Raw genomic sequence first — 25,193 nt, 5'->3', positions numbered from 1 at the left:
CTGATGGCCCTCATTTCTTCTTCTCATTTGCTTAGTTTATTGCTATTTTTCCTGTACTATTTTCCTCTCTTTTTCTGTTTAAGGCTTGCCCCAAAAAAGAACAGCAGAGGAATCTGTATGAAAAAGGAGACTATTTAGAGTCATGGGGGAAACAAATAGGAGAGAACTTCATTTTCACTTCTAGTTTGCTAAATGAATAGACCACAATTGTTCCTTTAGTTAGGTGGGGCCAGCTTTAAACACAAGCAATCCTCACTGAGGCCATCCTCTGTGCGAAGACCTGATTCAGTAATTCACAGAGTATTCTGACCTTCCACCCCAAACGGACAGCCAAAAAGGGAAGAATTTAGAGTTGTGAAAAGCTTTCATAAAAAAACTTGGAGCCAAGCAAAACTGACCTTGTTTGCAGTTTCATTGCATATCGGAAACTTGGGCCATGTTCGGTGAAGATTTGTCTAGAGCAGAGTTTGTGGTCCTGTTTTAATGTGAGTTAATTGATTGACAATTAACTAACATGACTGTGAACATTAGTCTAGACAGTCCATAGACACTTGTTCTAAAGTTGGTGGTTTACCCTAGGACTCACCCTCTATGTTTGCGGAATGTCTAGACTAGCATTTGCAATTATGTAGCTAACTGGTCATCAATTAAACTGAATTAAAACTACCCTCAATGCACCTTTTAGTTTGAGTCAAGCTTGCAAACCATTTAGCAAGCCTGGTCTAAGTTTGGAGCAACCATGAGCCCAAGGTGTGGTTTGGAGTGGAGTGATTTTAACCTGAAAAGAAGCGAAACATGCCAATCGGACTAAGGTTTGGTTTGTGCTTCAGCTTTGTTAGAACCAACAGTAGAAAGTTAAATCTTTGTGAACTAATATTAAAGAAAAGGTTCACATAAGACCCTGCAAAACAAAATGAGACAGCTCTAAAGCAAACATTTTGCCTATCCCTGATCTTTCCCAGGCCAACAATGCAAAGAAAAACATTTAGGGTGGGCATCTGCCATCCCATTCCTTCCCCTTGACTGAGGTTTTGACTGTCCTCTTCCCTTGGTCTCCGCATCTCCTACAAGTGTTATCTACACACAGACACACAGATTTAGAAACACAGGGGGGTTTTATGAGAGTTGTACATAATCAAAACAAGCCATATAAGATGGTACTTTACTCTATTTGTATCATGGTTTGACCTCATCCATATTGACTAACTATATCATGTTATGGCCCATTTGGGCCACAATCATACTAACATTTCTTCTCCCTTCACCTGACAGTCATTCCTACACCTGCATATCTCCCCCCCCCCCCCCCCCCCCCCCCACTGCGGCCTTAATCCAGTGGAACACACTCTCAAACGAGCAGAATACACTGGATGATCCCTTAGCTGGATGTTTCTTCTAAAACAGTCAACTGTCAAAGAATAAACAACAGTGCCATTTAGCGACTCTTAATTTGGCTTTCATCCTCCCCATCTCTCTTCATTACTACTCTCAGGCTGTCTGCAGTCTCAGAATGACAGAACTGCACTAGCTCATATGCACCTCTTGATCCACCACTGACATCCTCTAGCACCTGGAGACTCCACACATTGTAATGCCACAGCCAGGGTGACCAGATGGCAAGTGTGAAAAACCGGGACGGGAGTGCGAGGTAATAGGCACCTATTTAAGACAAAGCCCCAAATATCAGGACTGTCCCTATAAAATTGGGACATCTGGTCACGCTAGCCACTGCTGTAAATGGAAGGGTGTTACTGAACATGTTAGTAAGGGATAAATGTTACACAAGTATTGCACATGGAGTTCACCTATTGTTTACCATTTTAGCTGTTTCTGCCTGGCATTTTAATAGGATTAGCCTGTTAAAACCAGCAGTGTTTATCTGCAAGATCCTCTGACCTTCCCATGTCTCTTCCTAACACACCTTCACACCGAGAAGCAGACACATTAAATGTGCACGGCCAGTACCTTCTATCAGAAACCCTGGCAACTGTACACTCAGTTGGTGCACTATTGTTCTTTTACTTTGCACCTCTGTGACTTTACTGTATCCTTTTATGGTCTGCTTCTATTACTGTCTCAGCCAGTCAGCAGAATAGAAACGCCATGTATGAACAAGACACTCTGTTAGTGTGCAGTCGAACACCAATATCTGCTCACACAATGGGTAAGGTGGGAAAAGAGGTTACTTACCCGGAGGAAGGAAAGATCACGGTTGTGTTCAATGTTGGTGATTTCCAGGTTGCCCATGACTACCTCACAGTTCTCATAGTACTTGCGCAACGCACGATACTGCTGCTCAAGATCAGACAGAGAACTCAGCTTGTTCTCAGTACCAGCGCACACTGCAAAACAGAAAAAAAAAATGTATATTATATATAATGATCAGAGACACAGAAGCAAAGTGGGGAACAAAAGTTGTAGACAAAGATATACCTAACTGCAATAAAAGTCCTGTTTTAATCTCTGTATTATGTCATAGAGGAAAATGTTACAAGTTGCCTTAATAGCAACAGCAGTGACAGGTAGCGACAAATATTCTCCATAGTAATCTCAGCAGTATAATATGCATGACCAAAGGAGACAACGTTGTGGTACTAACCAGAGAACAAGCAAAAGGCTTTAAAAGGCAGAAATGTAAGAAATATTACAAAGCAATGCGTAAGTAAGAAGTAAGGGTAAAATCTTAGTTTCAGCGAACTCCATAGGAGATTTGCCATTGACCATAATATGTTTCTAAATCTAGAAGGGCTATTCATAGTTTCAACGATTTTATGACCAGAAGGGACCAAACTATCATCTATTCTGGCTTCCTCTCTAACACAAGCCAGAGAATTTCATCCAGTTACTCCAATAACTTGTGTTAGACTATAGGAAGACTTCCAGAAAGATATTCCCGTCTATAAAGTTTTTGTAGGAAGTACAGAAGGAATAAACAAAGAAAATTCCCTTTTCTCTTCTCTATGATGATTATAATGAAATATACACACATATGTTAAGGATCAGGCAAGCTGGAAAGACTTCAAAAACATTTTTTTGAAGTTTAGTTCTATTCTGAAAACTCACTGTAGAAATGGCATCAAACAGGACAGTCCATGTGTGCTTCTTTCAGTGGATCCAAACAAAATCTGTTCATTTACAAGTAAAAAAATGTTTTTTCCCCCACCTAATTCAAACTCGGCCGGATTCTGAAAGTCAAGCTGGTTTCTTTCCAGGTGCTACCTTCCTTAACAATAAGGATTGCACACTCAAAACATGGTTAAAGGAACATGGCGAGATTCATTTTCTTTGAAATGGATTTTCTTTATGTTTCTGATGAAGCACGCTTTAAATAATATGTCATCTTTTAAAGATTTTTTTTTAAAGCAGGTAATAAAGGTCATTTGGGCAAAGCAGGAGCAACACCAAATGTGCTCAAGCCGACCTTTGCTCCCCTTCCTCTCCCGTTCCTTTACATAGGCCTGACTGCTGCCTCTTCTGCTTCCATTTTGCTGCTGCTGTTACCAGTGGATATCCTCTTTCTGGGCCGTGGGGGAAGCACACTGTGATGCATGACCAAGAGGGTTAAGACTTCTGCAGGATAAATTACTCAAATTCAACCCTTAAAAACATATGGGGAGATAATGTTTGTGTTTTTGTGTATTTACAAATATATTGGTAGAAATCAACAATGTAATCAAACAGTCCCTGTCTATACTGTATTCTGTTAATTCAGAGATCAAAAGAATATTTTAACATTTAAATGAACTGTAAACATTGGCTATTGCTGCATCATCTCTCTTTGAAATGTATAGCAAATCATCTGTGAATGGTGGAAAAACAGGCAATTGCCTTGTGTTAATCTGTGTGGATAATTACCTGTGATGCTTAGGAAATGGGTCCACTTCAAAGGCCCCATGCGTGCCTATTGTTCGACTAAGGACTCCAAACTGTCAAAGAAGGCCTGGAATTGTATAAAAGACCTTTGGGTTCCAATCCTTTTTATCTCAGGTCTGCTTGAGATTTCATGCCAGGGAAGCCTAAGCCATAAGGACAGAGATCCTAGTTCTGACTGGACCACCCTGAATATAAACATTGGACTATAACCTATGAACTATTTCGGAAAGAACCCTTTGCATCTACAAAGCTCTCCATATCTGCTATGAATCTGAATCTCAAAATTGACTCATACCTGTATGTATACTGAACTTTTAACCAATTCTCACTCCCTTTTCTTTTTTAAGAAATTTTAGTTTAGTTAATAAGAATTGGCTGTAAGCGTGTAGTTGGGTAAGACCTGGAATATTCATTGACCTGGGAAGTAATGTGTCTGATCCTTTGGGATTGGTAGAACCTTTTTCATATGATGAATAAGATTTTCATTAATCCTCATCATATTTGACTTGGATATTTAGGTGGAGGCCTGAAGCTGAGTTACTTTAAGGGAACTGTGTTGTTGACTAGTGTGTAACCAGTGAGGTATAATAAAAGCTATTTTGTGGTAGCTTGGTAAATCTAAGTATTGGAATATCCATCAGCTTTGGGGATTGCCTGCCCCATTCTTTGTAGTTCACCCTAATTGAGTGACCTCAGCTGGCTCCCGTGGGATTCTGGTCACACATGCACGCCCAAAGCACTGAAGAAGAGGGATGTCATCTTTCCAGTTCATGTGACAGGAAGTTCTACTATCAACTAAATGGTGAAGTTGATTATACACTTTGGCTTTGTCTACACAGCAAACGCTGTGCATGGGCTCGCCTACCTAAGCGAGCTTCAATCTAGCTAGTGTGGGTGACAAAGGCAGTGAAGACTGCACAGCCTGGGCTTCATTGTGGGTAGCATAAGCCCAGCACAGACCCTGGGTACATACTTGGCTTGCTAGCCTACTCTGAAGGCTACAGCACACTGTCTTCACTGCAGTTGTTACCCATGCTGGCTAGATTCAAGCTAGCTTGGGTAGGCGAGCCCATGCACAGCTTTTGCAATGAAGACATAGCCAAAGTGGATGTCAAATGAACACAGCGATCAAACTGAAAAGACGACAAATATTTTTTCTTGCATCTTTCCATTGTAGTAATCCCAGGCGTTTCTTGTAACGATAGCAAGTACAACATACCACATGGAGATGTGGTTTCCCGGGTGACTGTGTCCCTTTAACAATTCTGTTTATGATGCCAGAGCCAGACTCGAATCCACATCACTTGCTCTTAATGGTGTTGGTGTTGCACAGCTAAACAGAAGTGAAAAAAAAAAATCTCCCCGCCCAAACTTATTGTAGTTCCAAAAGTTGGCAGATTGTGACTCTGAATACATATGGGGAACTATCTCATAAGTTCAAATGTGCCATTTTTACACAGTGACTTTTCAGTGAGTGTATAACCATCCTTTAACATTCAGGCTGGCATTCTGTTCTAAATTCAAAGACCAACTCACAGCCACTCAAAGCAGAATTCCCAGTGAGTTAAATTAAAAAACCCACCCTTCGAGTGGCTACAAAATCAAATTAGAAGATAGTTTTTAAAAGCACTTTTGTCTTGGGTCTCTCGGTCTGTCATAACTTGAATGTTACTTACATTTGGGGGTGAAATTATATTTAATTTCTTTCCTTATGTATTTCTTCTTTCCCATCAACAATCTCCTTGTGGGCCATTCTTGCACATAAGCAAATCCAAATTTAGCCAAGGTTTTGAAACAGGAAGCATATTAAATAAAATACCTGCCAGACCAAAATAGCTTTTTGGGAGCCATTCGTAGCCTTAGACTAAATCAATACAAACAAATCTCTGTACGACTAGAGCAGTGGTTTTCAATCAGTGGTCCGCAGACCCCTGGGGGTCCATAGACTATGTCTAAGGAGTCGGCAAAAGGTTGTTATTATCATAAAACAATGATTTTCAAACTATGGTCCGTGGACTCCTGGGGATCCGCAGACTATGTCTAAGATTTCCAAAGAGCTCCACACCTCCATTCAAAATTTCTGGAGTCCACAAATGAAAAAAGATTGAAAACTCCTGGATTAGGGGCAAAGTCAATAAAATTGGCTGAAATACACACTTTTCAAATGTTTTGCTATTTTTAAACAGCAGAAGTAACAAGGCTTTTATGAGTGTTATAAATGACTACTTGTCATATTCTGTCATTTATACCAGAGGTATTTTATATTTATATGAAAACAGGAAAAATTCTCCTTTCTGATCGTCACTGGGAGTCTCTACTGGCTGTGCAGATATCTACTGTTGTGTCAGAGTGGTTCAGCAAGTGATGGGTTAAAGCAGACAGCCAAAGATTCGGTAGCAGCTTTCTCTCTAGAAAACTCCTTCCGGCTTCTAACGGCCAATTAGTAGCAAGCACCTGAACAATAATTCCCAGACTAGGGTCTGGTGCCTGTACACCTGCGGTCCACATGGAACTGTCTTCTCATGTAGTGATGGCTCCCCTTGTTTTCAGCTGTTAAATTATATTAGAAGCTAAAAATACATTAAATACTTTCCTAATGTTGCTTCTCTGTGTATTCTGAAGTTACTAAATGGATTATTAATAAAGCTGGCTAATTTTAAAAACACTTTTTTTTTTTAATTTTAAAGTTGTTTCCTCTTGAAAGGATTTGAAATGGACCCGTTATTATCCCCAGGACCCAATCTTTCAGCAATTTTTTTTTCTTTTTCTTTTTGGTTTACCATTTGTTTGTTTGTTTGCTGAACCCAGTTTGACATTTTAAGTCAAAATTAAAACATTTTTGTTTTGAAATACTGTTTTGAAAATTCCCATGAAAACCCCAACACTCTGTGGTCAAAAAAATTTTGAAGAGAATTTTTCTTGTAATTTTTTTCAGGGGAAAGTTTTGTTTTTTTCCAACCAAGCTCTTTCAGAATCTAAATAAATGCAAACCCTGGGCCAAATCCTGAGCTGGTGTAATCTGGTATAGCTCCATTGATTTCAAGTCAATGGTGCTCTTCCAGTTTATACCAGTTGCAGATCTGACCCACTGGTTATGCAGTAAGTATGGGTTTGATCCTACAATCAGGTGCCGATCCTGCAAAGCATGCAAGTGCATAATTAAGTTTAAGAATCTGAGCCGTCCCAGTGACACTAAAATCAGGGCCAAAAGCTTTATTACACCGAAGATACTTGTGGACAGATAACTTACTGCATTAATAATTTCTGGTTGCGGTCAGAAGCTAGCAAACAGAACTAATTATTCTAGTCAAATGAACCTTAAAATCAAATATAAAAAAAATGATTGGCCCCTTTAAAGCAATCTTATAACTAAAGTATTTCAATCCTTTCATTTACAGTTTAGAGAAAAATGCCTACAATCCTTTTATTATGTGAAGATGCTCCTGTGCGTTAGCTTATATATGGACATCTCCTCCCAATGGAGTACTTGTCCAATAGGTAACAAGAGCTTTGTTACCCAACTGCTCTGCCCAGTACCCCCAAATTCAGGAAACAGGAGAAAGTCACTGACTAACTTTAATCCTCCCTTGCATTAAATGGCATGGCTCAGCTGCTATAGCTCTATACAGTGAAACATTAGTGTAGAAAGCCCAAATGCATAAACAGAGACACACAAGAAACAGGGTACATAACTCGGAGGGTACAAACTCCTCAGAACCATATTGAGAAGACTACAATCCACTGCATCAAAGTACATGACTTGACAGGGGTCTATAGGACAAATTAACTCAAAAAAATGGAAGTGGAGTTGTCATAACTATAAAGGGAAGGGTAATAGCTGTCCTGTGTACAGTACTATAAAATCCCTCCTGGCCAGAGACTCCAAAATCCTTTTCCCTGTAAAGGGTTAAGAAGCTCAGGTAACCTGGCTGGCATCTGACCTAAAGGACCAATAAGGGGACAAGATACTTTCAAATCTTGGGGGGGAAAGGCTTTTGTTTGTGCTCTTTGTTTGGGTTGTGCGTTCGCTCTTCGGACTGAGAGGGACCAGACATCAATCCAGGTTCACATCTTTCTAAACAAGTATCTCCTATTTCAAACTTGTAAGTAAAAAGCCAGGCAAGGCGTCTTAGTTTTACTTTGTTTTTCTCAACTTGTAAATGTACCTTTTACTAGAGTGTTTATCTTTGTTTGCTGTACTTTGAACCTGAGACTAGAGGGGAGTCCTCTGAGCTCTTTAAGTTTGATTACCCTGTAAAGTTATTTTCCATACTGATTTTACAGAGATGATTTTTACCTTTTTCTTTAATTAAAAGCCTTCTTTTTAAGAACCTGATTAATTTTTCCTTGTTTTAGATCCAAGGGGGTTGGATCTGTATTCACCAGGAGTTGGTGGGAGGAAGGAGGGGGGATGGTTAATTTCTCCTTTGTTTTAAGATCCAAGGGGTTTGGAACTGTATTCACCAGGGAATTGGTGAAGGTTTCTCAAGGCTTCCCAGGGATGGGAATTCTTGGGATGGTGGCAGCGGACCAGAGCTAAGCTGGTACTTAAGCTTAGAAGTTTTCATGCAGGCCCCTACATTTGTACCCTAAAGTTCAAAGTGGGGATACAGCCTTGACAGGAGTACATCCTAGAGCAGTGATGGAGCTGAGAGGAAGGATGCTCCAGTGGCTCACGGGCTAGCATAAGACTCAGGAGACAAAGGGTTAATTCACTGAGACTTTCTGTGTGAGCTTGAGCAAGTCACTTAGCTCCTCGGTGCCTCAGATCCCATCTGTAAAATGTGGGTTTTGTTAAGGATAAATGCATTAAAAATTGTGAGCTGCTCAGATATTATGGTAATGGAAGCCACATAAGCACCTAAGAGAACTAGATTAGATAGTGATTTAGAGAGAAAAAAGTGAAGGGGTAAGAGTCTAGGATGGAAAGTTCCCCAGATATCCTTCCAGGATCTCCATTACCTCTTTTTCTCCCCAAGAAGAGATTCTCCAAAGGCGCCTTCATAGATTACATACCACTAAAAAAATAATAATACTAATACCTGGGCAGTACCGGCACATGAGTGGTAAGTGTATTCCTTATATCCATGACCTGCCTGTATGTTTTATAATTGTAAGGTAATTTTTCAAATCAATACAGGTCAGTTTTTAAATAGTGCTCCAGAAGGGAGTGGAGTTGAAAAACAAATGTTATCTCAGCAAAGAAAATAAATCCCATAAAAGGAAATCCCCAGTGTTACACCTTTTCACAGACATTCTCAGCAATGAAGTTCTCAAGGCATCTCTCCTCCCCGCCCATGCAATGAGGCACTACAGGGTACAATACTAAATGATAAGAAGCTCCTCCAGGAGTGAACTGTCTTCCCAATAATGACAAATCCCCTAATGAGAACCATCCAAAGAAGTTCTTCATGGGAAGATCTAAGGATGCAAAACTTCAGAGTGCCTCCACCCTCCCTTTGCTGGGACTTGAACTCCTAGATGAAGTAGAGGAATCGGATATGATTTTTTTTTTTTTACTGGAAGATATAACTAGCAATGTAAAAAATGATCCCTGCAGTGACTGAAAATGCAGGTCCTATTTATAATAACAAAGGAGTTCTGGTTTATCCGGAACAATGTCAGAATCCCCGCTAGGAGTCAGAATCATTAGGGTTCTTTGTGCAATGCCTACTGTAAATTTCATAAAGCATGCTCAGATTGCATGTTCAGATGTCTCTTTGGGAGATACAAGAAAGAATCTCTCACTAGTCTTTCAAGATCTGAACAAGGCCAAGGCCAAATGGAGAATAAGCTCTTTGGGAGAAGGAACACAGTGGCTTGTGACATATGACATGGAATCAAAAACGGGGGCACCAAAAAAAAAAAAAAAAAGTATTTTAAACTGTTAGTAAATAGGTACTGTTTTAACTATGCATTTTTAACTGTGAGTTAAGTGGATTTAACAAGGTACTTAAGCAGGCACCTAATTTTAGGGACTGGCATACACTCAAACTTAAATTTGAGCACATGCTTAAGTAACTTGCTGAATTGGGTCCTGAGTTTGCATCTAACCCAGACTTTTATAGACGATATTAAATTAGCCATCTCTCCTATTTTTAGTTCTTAGAACAAAAACAATACCTGGCACTTATCTACTGTCACTGCTTTTTAAAATTAAATGCAACAATAATGCAAATATTTTAACAGATGCTGTTGTAATATATACTTCAGCTCTTCTGAGCGTTAATACAGTTATGCCAAAACATGTCAGCTTTCCCCTGCAATTCAAAAATCAAACTTTAATCTATATTTCATAAATATAATAGTGCCCCTTCAAAGCACATCACTGTGTATTGTTAAACACATTTATACACATCACCAGAAATTGACTATAAGCAATAAAATAAAGATCACACATTAAGAGCAGTCCCAGTAGGAGTGCCTCCATTGGTTAAAAAATAATAATTCACTTGCCCCTGATATTAGTTGGAGGAGAATTGCCATGTATGTATCATCACTAGCTAGTTTCTCTCACTGTTGTACCTGCCTTAGTCATCTCTGTGAGTGAACATCCCAGCCTTGATTAGAAATTCACACACCACAGTTGTCACAAGGCTAGTAAAAATGAGGGAGAGTGGTTTCTGTATGTGCAATATGCACAGGAAAAATCTGTGATTTCCTTACATTTTCCAATAAAGACAGACAAGCAAAAAGACAGATTGACCGACAAGCCATAAATGCAGGATGTGCATGTAGTGCACAGCTTTGAAAAACAAGTTTCTCTGCAGAGAGGTTATCCACAAGCATATTGCGATTTCCTCACCTTTGTTTTTATTATGGCAATAAGTCATGACAGTAGGCACCAATGCACCTATCATCAAGTTGGAGGCTAAGTGCCCCCACTCCCCGAGAAGTCCAATATCCTATTAAGACACATTGTTGTGGTTTATCGCTATTCAAATATGGCTATGTCTCAGTTAGAAAATAAAATCAACTAAAGATAGTTTTGTGCAATGCATCCCTTCACTATGACTAGCAGGTCCTAGTAAAAGGATAAAAAAATAGGAGAAAGATTATAAATACCATCACCCAGTTAGTTGGAGTATATATGGTTTGTACAATTTTGCTAACCCCTTCTTATTTTAATTTAGTTTATTTAAGATGTCCTGGACTATGCCTTGCTATCCTCCTGAAACCCTACTGCTCTTTCAGCGGTAGTTTATAGCCTAACAGCCACTTTCTTTTATATAAAAAGAAAATGTGGTCTATTAACTGGCTCCCAGGTTAGCTTTTACACTAGAAAATGGGCTATAAGTGGCTGACAGAGCCACAAATTGTTTCCGATAGGGCACCTTGGAACTTCGGATTGAAGGATAGTTCAGAGCGTCATTTTTTCCCCCTTACATGTGCTCTCACCCCCGCCCCAATTACTTCTCTTCATCTCTCACATTAATTTTGTTTCCCTGCCCCACCACTATCATTTTTTCCTCCTCACCTACTGACCATAATGAACGAAAGGATTGGTTTGGGGGTTTTTTGGAAAGTTTAAATGAAGTCCCCTTTGTGTAGGTTTGGCCTTAATTTTCAGCACTGACATCATCTGAAAAGGCCAGCCACCCCATGACATCATCTAAAAGAGCCAACCATCCATTCGTGATGCATCTTTGGGCAGTCTATCCCTAGCCAGACTCCAGTACAATTTACTCAGTATGTATACTTTCATAATTTTCAGTCTAGGGATTAGTCACAAATATTCAAAATTCAGGCTGTTTACACTTGCGATTGGGCAGCTAGGTCACACACTATAGTCTTTGTTCTCTGACTAGATGAGCATGTAAGCAATTATAGCACATATATGCATGAATTTGGCTTACTCTTTCCACAGATACTTATGCATGCAACTTTGAAATTAAATTTTCCATTACCATTTTTTCCAGCAGCACTAAATCATTTAAATGTCCACTCAAAACTAACAAGTAGCAAGTGTGAACATGATCGAACTGAATTCACTTAAACATTCCAACAAATATGAGTTAATTATTTTATCCTGTGCTAGTGGTGATCAATATATATTTAAATGAAGAAATCATTTTTGACCCGATATAACTAGTCTTCTACTAATTTGACTGTTTCTTTTTTAACCCTCCTAGCTCAACAACTGATCTTTTTAATTTTTGTAATCAGGGCTTTGGAGCGGAGCCCGGAGCTGGAGCATGGAGCAGCTCCGGAGCAGTGGAGCTGCAGGTTTTTGCCTGGAGCTGGAGCAGAGCCGGAGCACAGCTCCAAAGCCCTGTATTGTAATCAAACCTTCTAAGTGCTTTCCTATTCACAGACCTATTCAGCAACTGTTATTCCTGAATAACTTCATGTGTGAATCCAAAAGTAGAATAATCTTGTTCTGGAATAAGAATATCCATACGTTATTCAGGAATAGCAGTTCCATGTATAGGCAAGCCCTAGGAGATCCACCTTTCATTCTTTTTAAATCATGAAAGATTGAGTTTGACTTTTTTAGGGGTGGGGGGAATCTCATGACAAGGCACTGGCAACTATGCATAAAAATCATTTGTCTCTCTCTACATGAGGTTTTGCTTGAGTGCAGCATGACTTTCATTTGTTGATCGATTTGTCAATCAGGCCGTATATACACAAGACATTGCTTAAAACATCAGACTCATTGATTTCAGGAGACTGTTTATGAAAACAGAATTGCAAGTTCTCTTACTTTGGACAAGGCGAGCTAAACAATAAATACACAGTGCCTCTTTTTCACACAGTTGCAATCTATTTGTACGCTACTCCTGGCAGTAATTTATTTACTTAATTAAATTTGCTTTTATAGACAAGACATTGTCAGGGACTCTTGAAGGAATGGATAAAGTAATGTTTTATTAGCAATCTCAAGCATCGGTGCCAAGTTTCTAAAACTCTCAGAAAAAATTACCAGTGGGTCCTTTAAGAAGCCACTAATTACTGGCAAATTTGGAGTACTTAACATTGCCGTCATTATATCCTCACCTCTTAACAATAGCCTAGATTACCCCTTGCTGTAAAAGACACAGAAAGAAGGGGAAAACTCCCTCCTGGCCTTTTCATTACTTTACACTCTCCTAGCATCTTTCAACTAATCAACCATAAACCTGGTTTTTCCTGCAATTAAGAATGTTCTAATTAAGGACGGATCTCACTGAATTTAAACTATTGTAGATCTCTCTTTTGGGAGGAAGCAAAACTAAGATGAATTCCAAAACCTTTTTTCCTCTTGTTTAAATCTAATGTTTTTGAAGGATGATTCAACTTAGAAGAAGTATATTTCTAGCTAAAGGAATGCTTAAAGTTTTATATTAGAGACAATTAGAAAGTGGGTTAGAAGTGGTGGACAGGACCACAAATTGTTACTTAGAGGGCAGCTTGGAAATGTAGGGAACAGGACAATTGGCTTGGAATTTTCTCTACACGCCCTAATACAAAGCTCAACTGACACAAGTGGGGATGCCTTCCTTAACGAATTCTCTATATTACATATTGTTGCCATGTTTGAATACGGCTATATAGAGTGGAGTAAGCTAATACCGAATATGATTTCGCTGTCAAAACAGACCAGGGCAAGGAGTATTCACAACATCATGTCAGCTAGCAATGCTTTCAGCCTCTGGGTTTACCCATGATTAGCTGTCACAATTTATTCTGATCTCCACTGACTGCAAAAGCATGAGAAACAAAGTGGGTGAGATATCATCCTTTATTGGACCAGCTTCTGTTGGTGAAAGAGACAAGCTTCAAGTCTTCCCTGGCCTGAAGAAGAGCTCTTGTCTCTCTCACCAACAGAAGTTGGTCCAATAAAAGATATTACCTTCACCCACCTTGTCTCTCTAGTATCCTGGGACCAACACAGCTAGAACAACATTGCAAATGCATGGTCAACATCATGCCAGCTAACTTGATTCTTTACAACCTATATAGGATATATAGAATATAGGAAAACTCAGGAATTTGAGTGGTGTTAATTATTTTAAGTCGATTACTAATCGATTAAGGTACCACTCAGCATGAGTGAATGGATCAGAAACTGGCCGAATACCCATGAGGTACCGACGCATAAAAATGAAACTAAACCTTTGTCCAACTGAAAAAAGAAATCTTACAATTTGTGGGGATTTTTTTTTTTTTTTTTTTTTAAGTTTGGTTGGTTGGTTGGGTGACGGGGGAGGAGTTAGGGTTTTTTGGTTAGGATTAGTGTCATTTATGACTGAAAGAATGAAAGACCTTGAATGAACTTTCTGAATTAACAGCCCAATGTTGTTTCAGACACTTTGCTCATTGTTCCGCCTAAATCTTATTCCTGCAGCCCTTTCATCTGGGCTCTCTCCCTTTCAACAAGGGCTCATCAGAGGGTGTCTACTCAGTACCACAAAGATGTCTCTGAAATGACAGTTTTCAAGGGGAAGTAATTTCTCAGTCCTAGGAGATTATCATGAAGAAGTGATAGGTATTTATAAATATTGAGAGTGACTGTATCTTAATCAAGAATGATTATCTGTGGGTGATGACTCTTTCCTGGGCTGATACGCAGACTTTGCATTATGTCCTGAAAATATCTGTTCATTTTATGTTATAGCATATTTCAGAGGATGTAGTGAACATGTGGGCATCAGTCAAAATGATATCACATTAGTAACTAGATTTGTATTGCAGTGTTTCAAGGATAATTGCTCATATTAGACCATGCCATCCTTTGTTGCCTTGTCATTTTAAATTATTTTTTCCAGTATTATTTCTCATCTAGTTTCATCATATACATTTTGTCCTCTTCACTTACAACGTCATAGAGTGAAAACGTGCTGCAGGATGTAAACCAGGCACACAGCACTAGAAAGTAGGTACAGACACTTTAGGCTGTGCCAGCAGCATTATTCCTCCCCAGGGCTGTGGGTAAATTGGTTTATCTTTGCTCCCTCCACTTTTCTTTCCTTATTCTGTTCTGTTTTGAGTTTAGGTAGTAGACCCTTAACTCCACCGTAGATACCAGACTTGACAAGCAATTAAAGCAAACAATTTCCACTCATCAAACTTTGCCAAATCAGTCATCAGCCATCTGCTTTATCATCTGGCTCTCCTTGAGGTCTTGCTGTGAATCTGGAACCACTTGCTTAGATCAAGAGGGACAGTACAAGCCTCCAAGCTGGTGGGATGCCATGGGGATGAAGGTGACACCTGGTATGTAGACACTAACAGCAGTCTTCACCCTTTGCCCTAGTTGCACTTTCACCATTCCATTGTTTAATGGCATCATCCTTTAAAAGACTATGATGCAACACACCCTCTCCTCTGTGATCAAAATGGCAAATTCCTAGCGCAGAAACTGGATTAGAAAATAATTTAAAATGAAAGACTTCCTTTTAAGTACACATAAGTAAGTATGTAACATTTGTGTACCTAACACATCGTGGCTTAGATGGGATGTAACACTTTCTTATCATAAGCAGGAGACCAAAAACAAAAAAAACCTTGTTCTCCTATAAAATCTCTCCAGCACTCCCAATTTAGTTCCAAATGCAACACGCACCCAAAATAATCGATTGGTAGAGTCTGGTTTAGAGAGGCCTACAGACTGTCTCTACATAGAATTGGTGAGTCTCTTTACCAATTGGTCATGACGGTAAAAATGATGTACTTAAAGATTTCCTCAATTCAGATTTTTTAAATAAATTGTTCAAATTCCCTCCCTTTCAGTTAATATTTTCTAACCAAAGGAAAGATAACTCCACAGAATAGACCTTTAACTTGCTGATTGAAGATCTGGATAGTTACTCTTCATCATTATGTTCCCCATTATTCCTTGTCATTATATTTCCCAATTTGATCAATAGCATTAGTCACAGAAGATTAAACACCTATTCTCTTTTACCACCATGTTCTCCCCAAGTCAGGATATTGCAGGTGTTTTTTCCCCATGACCGAGGACTTCAGCTGAGAAATCTATAGAAGTTACAAAAGGTCATTCCCCAAGTGAAACTGATCTTCTACCACATTGTCATTTATGATTGATGCAGACAAAATGCAAAGTAGCCTAAAAACCTCTCCTGGCTAATAAATCAAAACATTTTTTTCGCTTTGTAAATATTGGTGTGCACTCTGGAGCCTTATTTTTGTTACCTAAAAGCAACTAAAATATAATATGTATTTGGGGGAGTAGCGCCTGGAGGCAAGGGGCATTGAAGCTGCCAAGTTCCCCATCCCCATCACTAAGTAGTAGGAAAGCACTAGGCCCCCACTGTTCCATAGACACACAACCACATGGAAGAAAATTATACTGGGAGCCAAATAGAATGGGTAGACAGATGAGTAGAAGGGATTAGTGTTGCTGAGTTCACTGTGATAGCTGCAGAAAATGGGGAACTAGGCCACAAGTATTAGGCAAATTAAAAAAAAAAAGCCAAAGATTTTAATCTTGGTTGCTCCCCGCATTCCTGGGCCCAAGATTTCGCTTTGCATATGTTAACCTAGTTTACACTTGCAAGATCCTTGTCAAGAAGGCTTGTAAGTACATACAGTATTAGACCCGTTTTACCTCTGTGTAGGTAAAAGCCTACATTTGCAAACCTGGATGCCTACAGTTAGAACAGTAATTCTGTATTTAGGCACCCAAATGAAGGATGATCATCAGCAACTCCTACTAAGATTAGTGAGAGTCACTGGTGTCCAGTACTTATGAAAATCTGGCCACTTTTGTTCAGGTACTGAAATATGGATCTAGGGACCTCGTTTTCAGCACCCAAGTTTGAAAATACTGGCCTAAAATTACAAACTAGAACCTTGGTCATGAAACTTCCAGTGTCCTTAATCCACTAGACCAGAGCGCTTTCCCAGTATTAACTAACCCCATCTGTGCTCTCACCTTCACTTCATCAGAGTAAATTGTTCATCTCATACAGAACAGTCCTTTACAATTGTAATTCCCAGGATTATTGGGTGGGAGGTCAGCTCTCCTTAGAGAGCACGAACGTTGTTACACCACATATACAGACACACCAACTTCCATCCTGGCTCTCTCTGCTCTGTGAGGTCACTACCAGCTGTAGGAAAAACCTGCCCAACAATGAGAAGGTTTTATGTTGCCTCTTCAGGGCACCAATGGCAGGCAGGTTTCTTGGTGGTAGGGGAAGTAAAGGGAAGACAAGCCACTAAATGAATAACTGCGTAACATGAAAAAGAAACACTTTTCCATGTGTATTTTAATCCAAGAACGGATTCACTGAGAGAGATTCCTGTCACATCTGGGGCAAAGTTGGTACCAAATCATTTCCCTTCCTTATGAATAATGATTCTTAGCTTGAAAACATGAAGTATTCCTTCCCTCCCTCCACTTCTTTCTTTGTAAAGCTGCCCCTCTCCTAGAGGGCCAAGTATCTGCTTAACTTGCACAGAGCATTGCCTTGGCAATGCAGTAACAGAATTCCATAGCAACTCCAACAATAGTGAAACTCCTTGGGGATTTGCACTTTATTTGTCTCTGGAACAGCCAGGGGCCTTTTTTGCAGAGGGGTTGCCTGAATTCTGCACACATTCACTCTACTTAAATGCGTTTTAATGAACAGTGTACAAACATACCCATTTTGGGTGCACACAGGGAAGTCTATTCATACAGTGCAGGCCCGATCCTGATTCCATTGAAATCAACAGGAGTTTTGCCATTACTTTCAATGGGAACAGGAATTGGGTCCTTGCTGCAGTTTCCATACGCTTTCAGTATATTTTAAACGACACTGGTGACACGAAGCAGATGACCCAATTTTATCGGGACAGTCCCGATATTTGGGGCTTTGTCTTGTATAGGCGTCTATTACCCCCCCCCCCCCAACTCCTGTCTCTATTTTTCACACTTGCTGTGTGGTCACCCTAAACATGATAAACGTTTCTTTTGGTCTTCTTTCTCAACATGTTAAGATTGTGCTTGTGCAAAAAATGCGGCTCAGATTGGGGGTGTTATCAGTGCTTTATTTCACAAGGCATATATTAATGTAATTGTGGGTAATTATTTACCATTTAAGTGAATGGCAATTACTATTTAGTTACAGGGTAACTATATGGTTACTTGTGATGTAAAAAAACTGAAATGTTTCCCTGAAACCTACAAAGTACAATTATACAGAACAACAATGTGTGGAGTAAATTAGCAATTATCGTATAATCCACAGGTCACATAATTAAAAGGATCAAATGTCTACGATATTTAATTAGATCGAGCAAGAACTTTATTTAACAAGAAATTATATCCAAAATTCTAGCAATTTTGCAACACTAAAACTAGGAGAACTAAAGACAAACATGTGGGAAATAAAGAAAAACAACTGTTCACCAGGGATCAAATAAATTGAGTGTTTAAGTACAGAATAGCCCCTTCAGGGACTCTTCTCAACTGAGCAAGAGAGAAAACAAAATTAACTGACAGCAATGTTTCTCTCTAACTTCCTCAAGCTGAATGTGCAACTCAGTAGAATATGACTTTTGGGGGGGAGGGGGGGGGGGGTCAATATCCACAGGTTTCCTAAGCTGAAATTAAACTACTGTAGTTTATTTTCCACTGATGAACACACAGGCTTAAAAAAAAAAAAAAAAACAGGAAAAAACCTTGTCAAATAGACAAGAAAGTTCACATAATATAAGGCAGCTGATTAAATATTACTTAGACCTTTAAGTATTGCTGAGAACACAAGTGGTTGCACAGTTTAATACCAAGGTAATTCTGACGGCTGTATTGTGATTGGCACGATAAATTTAGGGTCTGATCCTGCAGTTCTCACAGAGATAAAGGCCCTGAGCATCAGGACTACAGTTTGAGCACTGTGGTAATGTGTGTAAAATAAGATTTTTTTTTTTAATCTATCAAGTTTGAGAAAGAATGCAGACTTTTAATTGGCTGCTTTGTTTTCTGAATATCCCCCGTTATACTGAGATATAAAAACAGATTATTAAAGTGCAGATTTCTACATTTGATAGGATGCAAAGCTTCACTTTTCTGATCATTAAAATGTATAGAATAAAAACCTAACGTGTTTTTTCTATATTATGTGTTGCCTAATTTTAAAGCTGACAAATACGTTTTATTAGAGATAATCCCTTATTCCTTATATTTTTTTCACAGTTCAGATATAAACAGGGATTCATATGGTATCATCTTGTAAAGGTCTGTATGGATATAATTACACATACAAAATGCAAAATATCTACAGTAATTACAATTACATGTACAGAGTGGGTATGCACTCACACACACAGAGGCGCCGACTTTCTAATGATCCGTGGGGTGCCCAACCTCTGCTCTGCCCCAGACCCCGCCCCCACTCCACCCCTTCCCTGAAGGCCCCACCCCTACCTTGCTTCTTCCTGACCCCGCCCCTGCTCCACCCTGACTTCCACCCCTTCTTACCCAATTCTGCTCCCTCCCCTGAGCGTGCCCTGAGGCGCTGGGGGAAGGAGTTAATGGGTGGGGCTGCTGGCAGGCAGAAGGCTCTGGGGGGAGGGGGAGGAGCTGATGGGGGGGACTGCCGGTGGGTGCTCAACACCCATCATTTTTTCCCTGTTGGTGCTCCAGCCCCGGAGCACTCACAGAGTCAGTGCCTGTGCACATACACACAAACATATACACACAAACAGGCCTTTTTTTTTTTTTTTTCCTCTCTTCTCAAATATGCGTGCTTTAAATTAAACTCCTAAATTCATATTTAGGCACTCAAACTAAAGTAGCCTACTTTGCAGAGATGTTGAGCACCACAAATCTGAGCAAAGTCAATGGGAGCTGCAGGTGCGCAGCACCTCTGAAATTTAAACCAGTTTTATTTAGGTGCCTAAATATGGATTTAGGAACTTACTTAAAGCATATGGTTTGGAAAATTGGGACCATTGGAGCTATTTATAAACCACCTGTTTGTTATTCTCAAAGTTTTTGGAACATTTCTTCTGAGGCTGAAACTTATGTACTTGATCTCTGCATGGAGGTGTGTTGTTTTATTTTTTGTTTGGTTGTTGTGTTTAATTTTGAGATAAATCTCTAGGGGTTTGATTACCTTGGACCCTATCTGGTCAGTTCAGAAGGGTAGCACTGTCACCAGCTTTGTGCCATAAACACCAGGCATGGGCCCTGTTCTACCCCCAACCCTTACCACTCACTAGTACATTACTCCTTGAGTAGTCTCATTTACTTCATCAGGATGGTTTGCGCAATGCGGTGCTATTCAATGTGAGTAAGGATGGCAGAGTTTGGATTTGGAGTAGAGTGTATAGTTTGATAGGATACATTTTACACTTAAAGTATGTTTTGAATGGTGTTTTCCTTGCTGCAAGTTTTGTTCTCTTGTGTCCTTTCATCAGATTTGAACTCCTTGCATGCTACACTAACAAAAAATACTCGCTCGAACAAAGAAGCCTAGTGCCCCTACTTATTTTGATTCTTGGTTGTACATTTGTATAGAGAGAGGGGGTTGTTTTGTTTATGGTTGTGATAAGAAGGCGGTTTGAAAAGCGGTGGGTTTTTTTTTCTTTTTCATTCTGTGGTTTAGTGATGTTGTTGAATTTATAACCATTGAAAGTAAGGCCACACAATTTATGGCACTGCTATAAATGAAGAAAACCAGCCATAAATCAAAGAAAACAGTTACATAAATGAGCATAAAAGTGCAGGGAAATGTCATGAGATAACAATAAAATATCTTCCAAATGGTAAATCCCATGAGCAGAAACAGCATTAGTTGTGACACCTCCAAGACTCCAATAATAGGACTGTTTTATCAATGGAGTAATATTTGTCCTGAAGCTTGTCTCTCTTCAAACAAAACTGCAAGCACTTTGTTGGAAATTATGTACTGTAGGTTAAGAGGGAAAACAAAGATTGTGTGTGCACGCATGCACACGCATACGCCAAATATACTCAGAAGCTGTTTTACAATCCCATAAATTTTTAGTTTGCCTTGATCCCACTTCTTTAAACAGAGTAAAGGATTGGGTTTTTTTAAGCTATTAGTGAGAAATAAATGTCTTAAAAATCCAGTATTTTGCCCTGTCTCCACACAGGAAAAGTTGGGACCTGATTCTCCATTTTGTTTGCTGAAAAACAAAATATTCCATTTTTTCAATGAAAACCCAACATTTTTCACAGGAAAAAAACAACCTATTTCTGGAACAGCTCTACATCACAGTTCCCTCATTGAAAGGCAGCATACCACGTATTGGCCAATAGGTCCTAGGGTGACCAGATTTCCCGATTTTATAGGGACAGTCCTGATATTTGGGGCTTTTTCTTATATAGGTGTCAATTACCTCCCACCCCCGTCCCGATTTTTCTCACTTGCTGTCTGGTCACCCTAGGTCCCCTCCTCTGCAGTCAGTGCTCCGGCAACACAGAGGGGAGTTCTGGGGACAGGGCAAAGACATGCCCAGTGGTTTATTTGGCTACAAAGATCCACTGGTCAAATTGTCCCATTAGGAGCACAGGATTGTAAATAGCAGAGCACTGAAAGTTGTAACAGCTGCATAATGGCTCTACTGCCAGTGGGAAAGGATTAAGCCCTGTAAATGGACACATACTCCCCCAATTACTTTCTAGGACTCTACCTTGATATTTAATAACATTTCTATAAATGCCACCATAGGAGAAGTCAACATTTAATAACAAAATAAAGAACTGTGGATCAATAGCTTTTTTAGCTGAAATTTGTTACAAGGACTGAATGCATCTTATCTACAGATTCTTTACTAACCTCCTTTGTAAAGCAATTTGAGATGTGCTGATGAAAAGAACTATATAAGAGTGTATTATCCTCATCATTATGACATTACTAATAAAAAGACAAGGTTCTGGCACTGATGAATTTACAGTAATTTTAAACTTCAGATCACAAGTGGAAGTAACAAACAATTAGATGGAGAGACGGAGAAAGGATGCTGGATTATAAGAATCTAATGCAGCATTACTGTGTAGAAATTAATAGCGGTTTTTAATTTATTTAAAATTTAATCAAGAAAACATAAAAAAGGAAAGGCCAAACTTCAATTACCCGCCTACACGGGACATGGTGTACCACTTTCAGTCCACTTGGTCCCAATATTGGTGCTACATGTTGCCCTGGTTGTACACTTACCTTGAAGGTCTAGTTAATCTAATCTGAAGAATGTGCGAGCATGTGAGGAGGTGAGGGAGGTGTACACGGGGTACGACATGTGATCCATTTAAAGAACTACTCTATTAACACAAGGCTTGTGACTGGGTTTAAACATTCCTGCATATTCCAGTAATGCAGAAGCATGAGAGATCCAGTTGTCTGTGAGTGGCACTCAGCGTGAATTTACCCATTGCAAAATGTCCTTGAAGCTGCCTGTCTGTTACTGGTAAATAGCAGTGAAGGTCAGTGAATCTAATTTGACAATAATGAGCCTGCTCAGCATTGCATTCTAATAGGGTGCCCCCTGCCTTTAAAAAGAAAAATATATCAGGCAATAAGGAAGGCTACTCAATGACACCACAGAAATCCCATGAGGCACGGTCTCAAGGAACAGGGCTCCCTTGTTTTCCCTTCCTAATAACAAAGACGACAGAGGTTACAAATGCATTCACTATTTATTACAACAAAAAACATGGAGACTGATTGGAATAGCTTAATTAATAACAATTACCCGGACAGAATTGTTATTCAGGCTGTAGTTCTGAGCATGAAGGAGACACTTGACCCTTTTGCTCCTGTGCAGGAACAGAAGAAATTCCAGGCTAAGTTAATGGAAACTGAGCGGATGAGTGACACTGTGATTCAAATGTACTGTAAACTAACTGAAATGATTCCAATGTCAGAGGAATGCAACGCGCTGCTTTTAGGATGATTAGCCCTGGCTGTGTTTTTACAATATTTGGTCAAACACCTCAAAGACATTTCATATTTCAGGGAAGAAGGTTATTCTTTTTTTTTTTAAACGAAGGGGAAATAAAAAGGTTGGAACTGTGCCTCAGGGGGATAATATGTCAGTATATCAAACCTTTGCTGCAAAGCAGCAGCTTCACGTTCTAAGCACTGATGGTTGTCAGTGTGATATTCTGATTGTCAGATGGTGATTCTGGATCTAGCCTGCTCTGTTACTTTCTCTCTGAGTCGATTGGGGGGGGGGGGGAAATGGTGAAGGACAGTTTATGAAATTCCAATTGTCTAAAGCACTAGTAACCCTTGTCAGTCATGACTGGTTTACTGGCTGAGCTCACCAGCAGGGGGGCTGCATTTGATCACCTCTGCCATAATTAGTGTCACTGCAGTCAAATGCAATTTATGTTTAAACATACGTGGAGGATATGAAGATAATCCCAGCAATCGCCACCAAACAACATCAAAAAGCGTGGACTTCAAAGCCTGCTGGAAAATAATCATTTCTTCATTTTAGATCTGCCTACCAATCTTCTAATGGAGGCTATTTCTTGATCCAAATGAGAACAGCAATATTCAAAGTGCCACTGTGTCAGCTGAACCTACTTTGACTCTGTCACACTGAACAAAGCCCTAGGGCTAGATTTTAAAATAAGAAAATAGGTGTGCCAATAGGTATGCAATTGCACACTTATTGCGTGCACAAAACTACCGTTTTGCATTCAAGTTGAGTTGTTCCACATGCAGTGCATTTGTGAAAGCTGTCATGGAAACTGCACACAAATTAGCTGGGTGCATAGAGACCCAGCTTTAAAATAAAGTGATGAAGAGTTTGGGTTGGGTTTGGATTGACACCAACAAGTTTGGATTGCTTATCCAACCCACTTTGTCCTCTTGGGTTTGTAAAACTGGGCTATGCATATCCCGCAAAACAGGGACTTCATAAGATTTTCAGCATCGCCAATTTCAAGCATACAAAAATCGTGAGTCAGGCTCCAAAGAATCATAAGGATTAGCTTAAAACTCATGAGACTCTTAAAGAAAATAAACTGAGCTCTTTTTCTTTGCTTTCTGATTTTAGCCTTTAGAGTTCACTCACTCCACATTATCCAGCTTTTCTCCTCCAACACCAGGGCTAGAAACTTGTTTGTGTTCTTTAAATGACAGCCGAGATTCTCATGTAATCACATGAGTCTGGGAACTCAGAATAATATTGCGAGAGTTGGTAATACTGAAATGTTCAGAGCTGTGCACAAATAAAAAGTAAGTGAGTGAGTGAGTGTGTGAGTAGTTCTCATTCATATGGGGGGAAGGGATAGCTCAGTGGTTTGAGCATTGGCCTGCTAAACCCAAGGTTGTGAGTTCAATCCTTGAGGGGGCCACTTAGGGATCTGGGGCAAAACTCTGTCTGGAGATTGGTCCTGCTTTGAGCAGGGGGTTGGACTAGATGACCTCCTGAGGTCCTTTCCAACCTTATTATTCTATGATATCTGCACATGCCTAGGATGAGTATTCGGAAGGGTGGGCACATGGCATCCTCCTGATAAATGGCACAGTAAGAGTATGAACTCCTTGAGTGCAAAGGGAAGGAAACCTCATGAGGGGAAGAGTCAGTGTCTGTACAGAGCTACATCCTATGAAGAGGGCAAATCCATGGGAAACAGAGGTTGTTCTCATGAATCCATGGCTAGTTCCACAGAACACCTACTCCTCCACCCAACTGGAGGACAAGAAGGAAGACATGGGGGTTGGACTAGATGACTCCTGAGGTCCCTTCCAATCCTGATATTCTATGGTTCTATGAACTGCTTGGCTCCCTTTCTCACCTGAATGGAATATAGCTTCCCATCTCCTGCCAGCCCTCTCTACCCTGCAAGGCACTGAGAAGTCCTGGAGGGACTTGACTGATGATTTCAGCAGCATTAGCATCCAGCTGAAGACCTGCAGCACCAGTCTCAGTAATTTGGGACTAAGGGCTTGTTTACACAATGTGCAGCAATGCACACCACCTGAGTGTAAACGGCAGAGCAGTCTAAAATGTTGCACTCTTACTGCCCTGCTGCCATGCTCTAAAGGGACCAAGCATGCATCAATGTAGTCCCATTTGAAACAGTACGGCATTAATTCACACTAAGAACCTTTTTGAGCATGTCAGCAGGGTCTACACAGGGTGGTTAGAGCACAAGCAGTCAGGCACAGAAGTTAGGAGACATTTTTGGGTGCTTTTCTAGTTGCATCAGAACTTAGTTAAAATACAGCATTTCTGTCTCACTGAGAAAGACAGAAGTGGCATCTTGTAAACTGGGCAGATGCTCCTAAGCACATGGGATAAGATCAGTTAATCAGGAACAAAAGAGAATTATTTTCACCCACAAACAAATTGATCCTACTCATCGTTGCTCAGGATGCAGGTATCTTTCAGCAGGTTAACATATT

The 25,193-nt window shown here is 39.9% G+C and overlaps 1 protein-coding gene across 1 annotated transcript in view; it reads right to left on the bottom strand.

The window, feature by feature from the left end:
- The window catches only part of ERBB4 (erb-b2 receptor tyrosine kinase 4), a 978,527-nt gene that overhangs the window by 583,122 nt on the left and 370,212 nt on the right, over window positions 1-25,193 (bottom strand). The window contains exon 2 of the mRNA XM_054044415.1: window positions 2,191-2,342. Within this exon, the coding sequence (XP_053900390.1) occupies window positions 2,191-2,342 (152 nt within the window). The remainder of the gene's footprint in view (window positions 1-2,190; window positions 2,343-25,193) is intronic.

The sequence above is a fragment of the Malaclemys terrapin genome, chromosome 11, assembly GCF_027887155.1.
Source record: "Malaclemys terrapin pileata isolate rMalTer1 chromosome 11, rMalTer1.hap1, whole genome shotgun sequence".
NCBI lineage: Eukaryota > Metazoa > Chordata > Testudines > Emydidae > Malaclemys > Malaclemys terrapin.
Note: the sequence above shows the minus strand (reverse complement) of the source record. Positions and strands in the feature narration are given on the sequence as shown.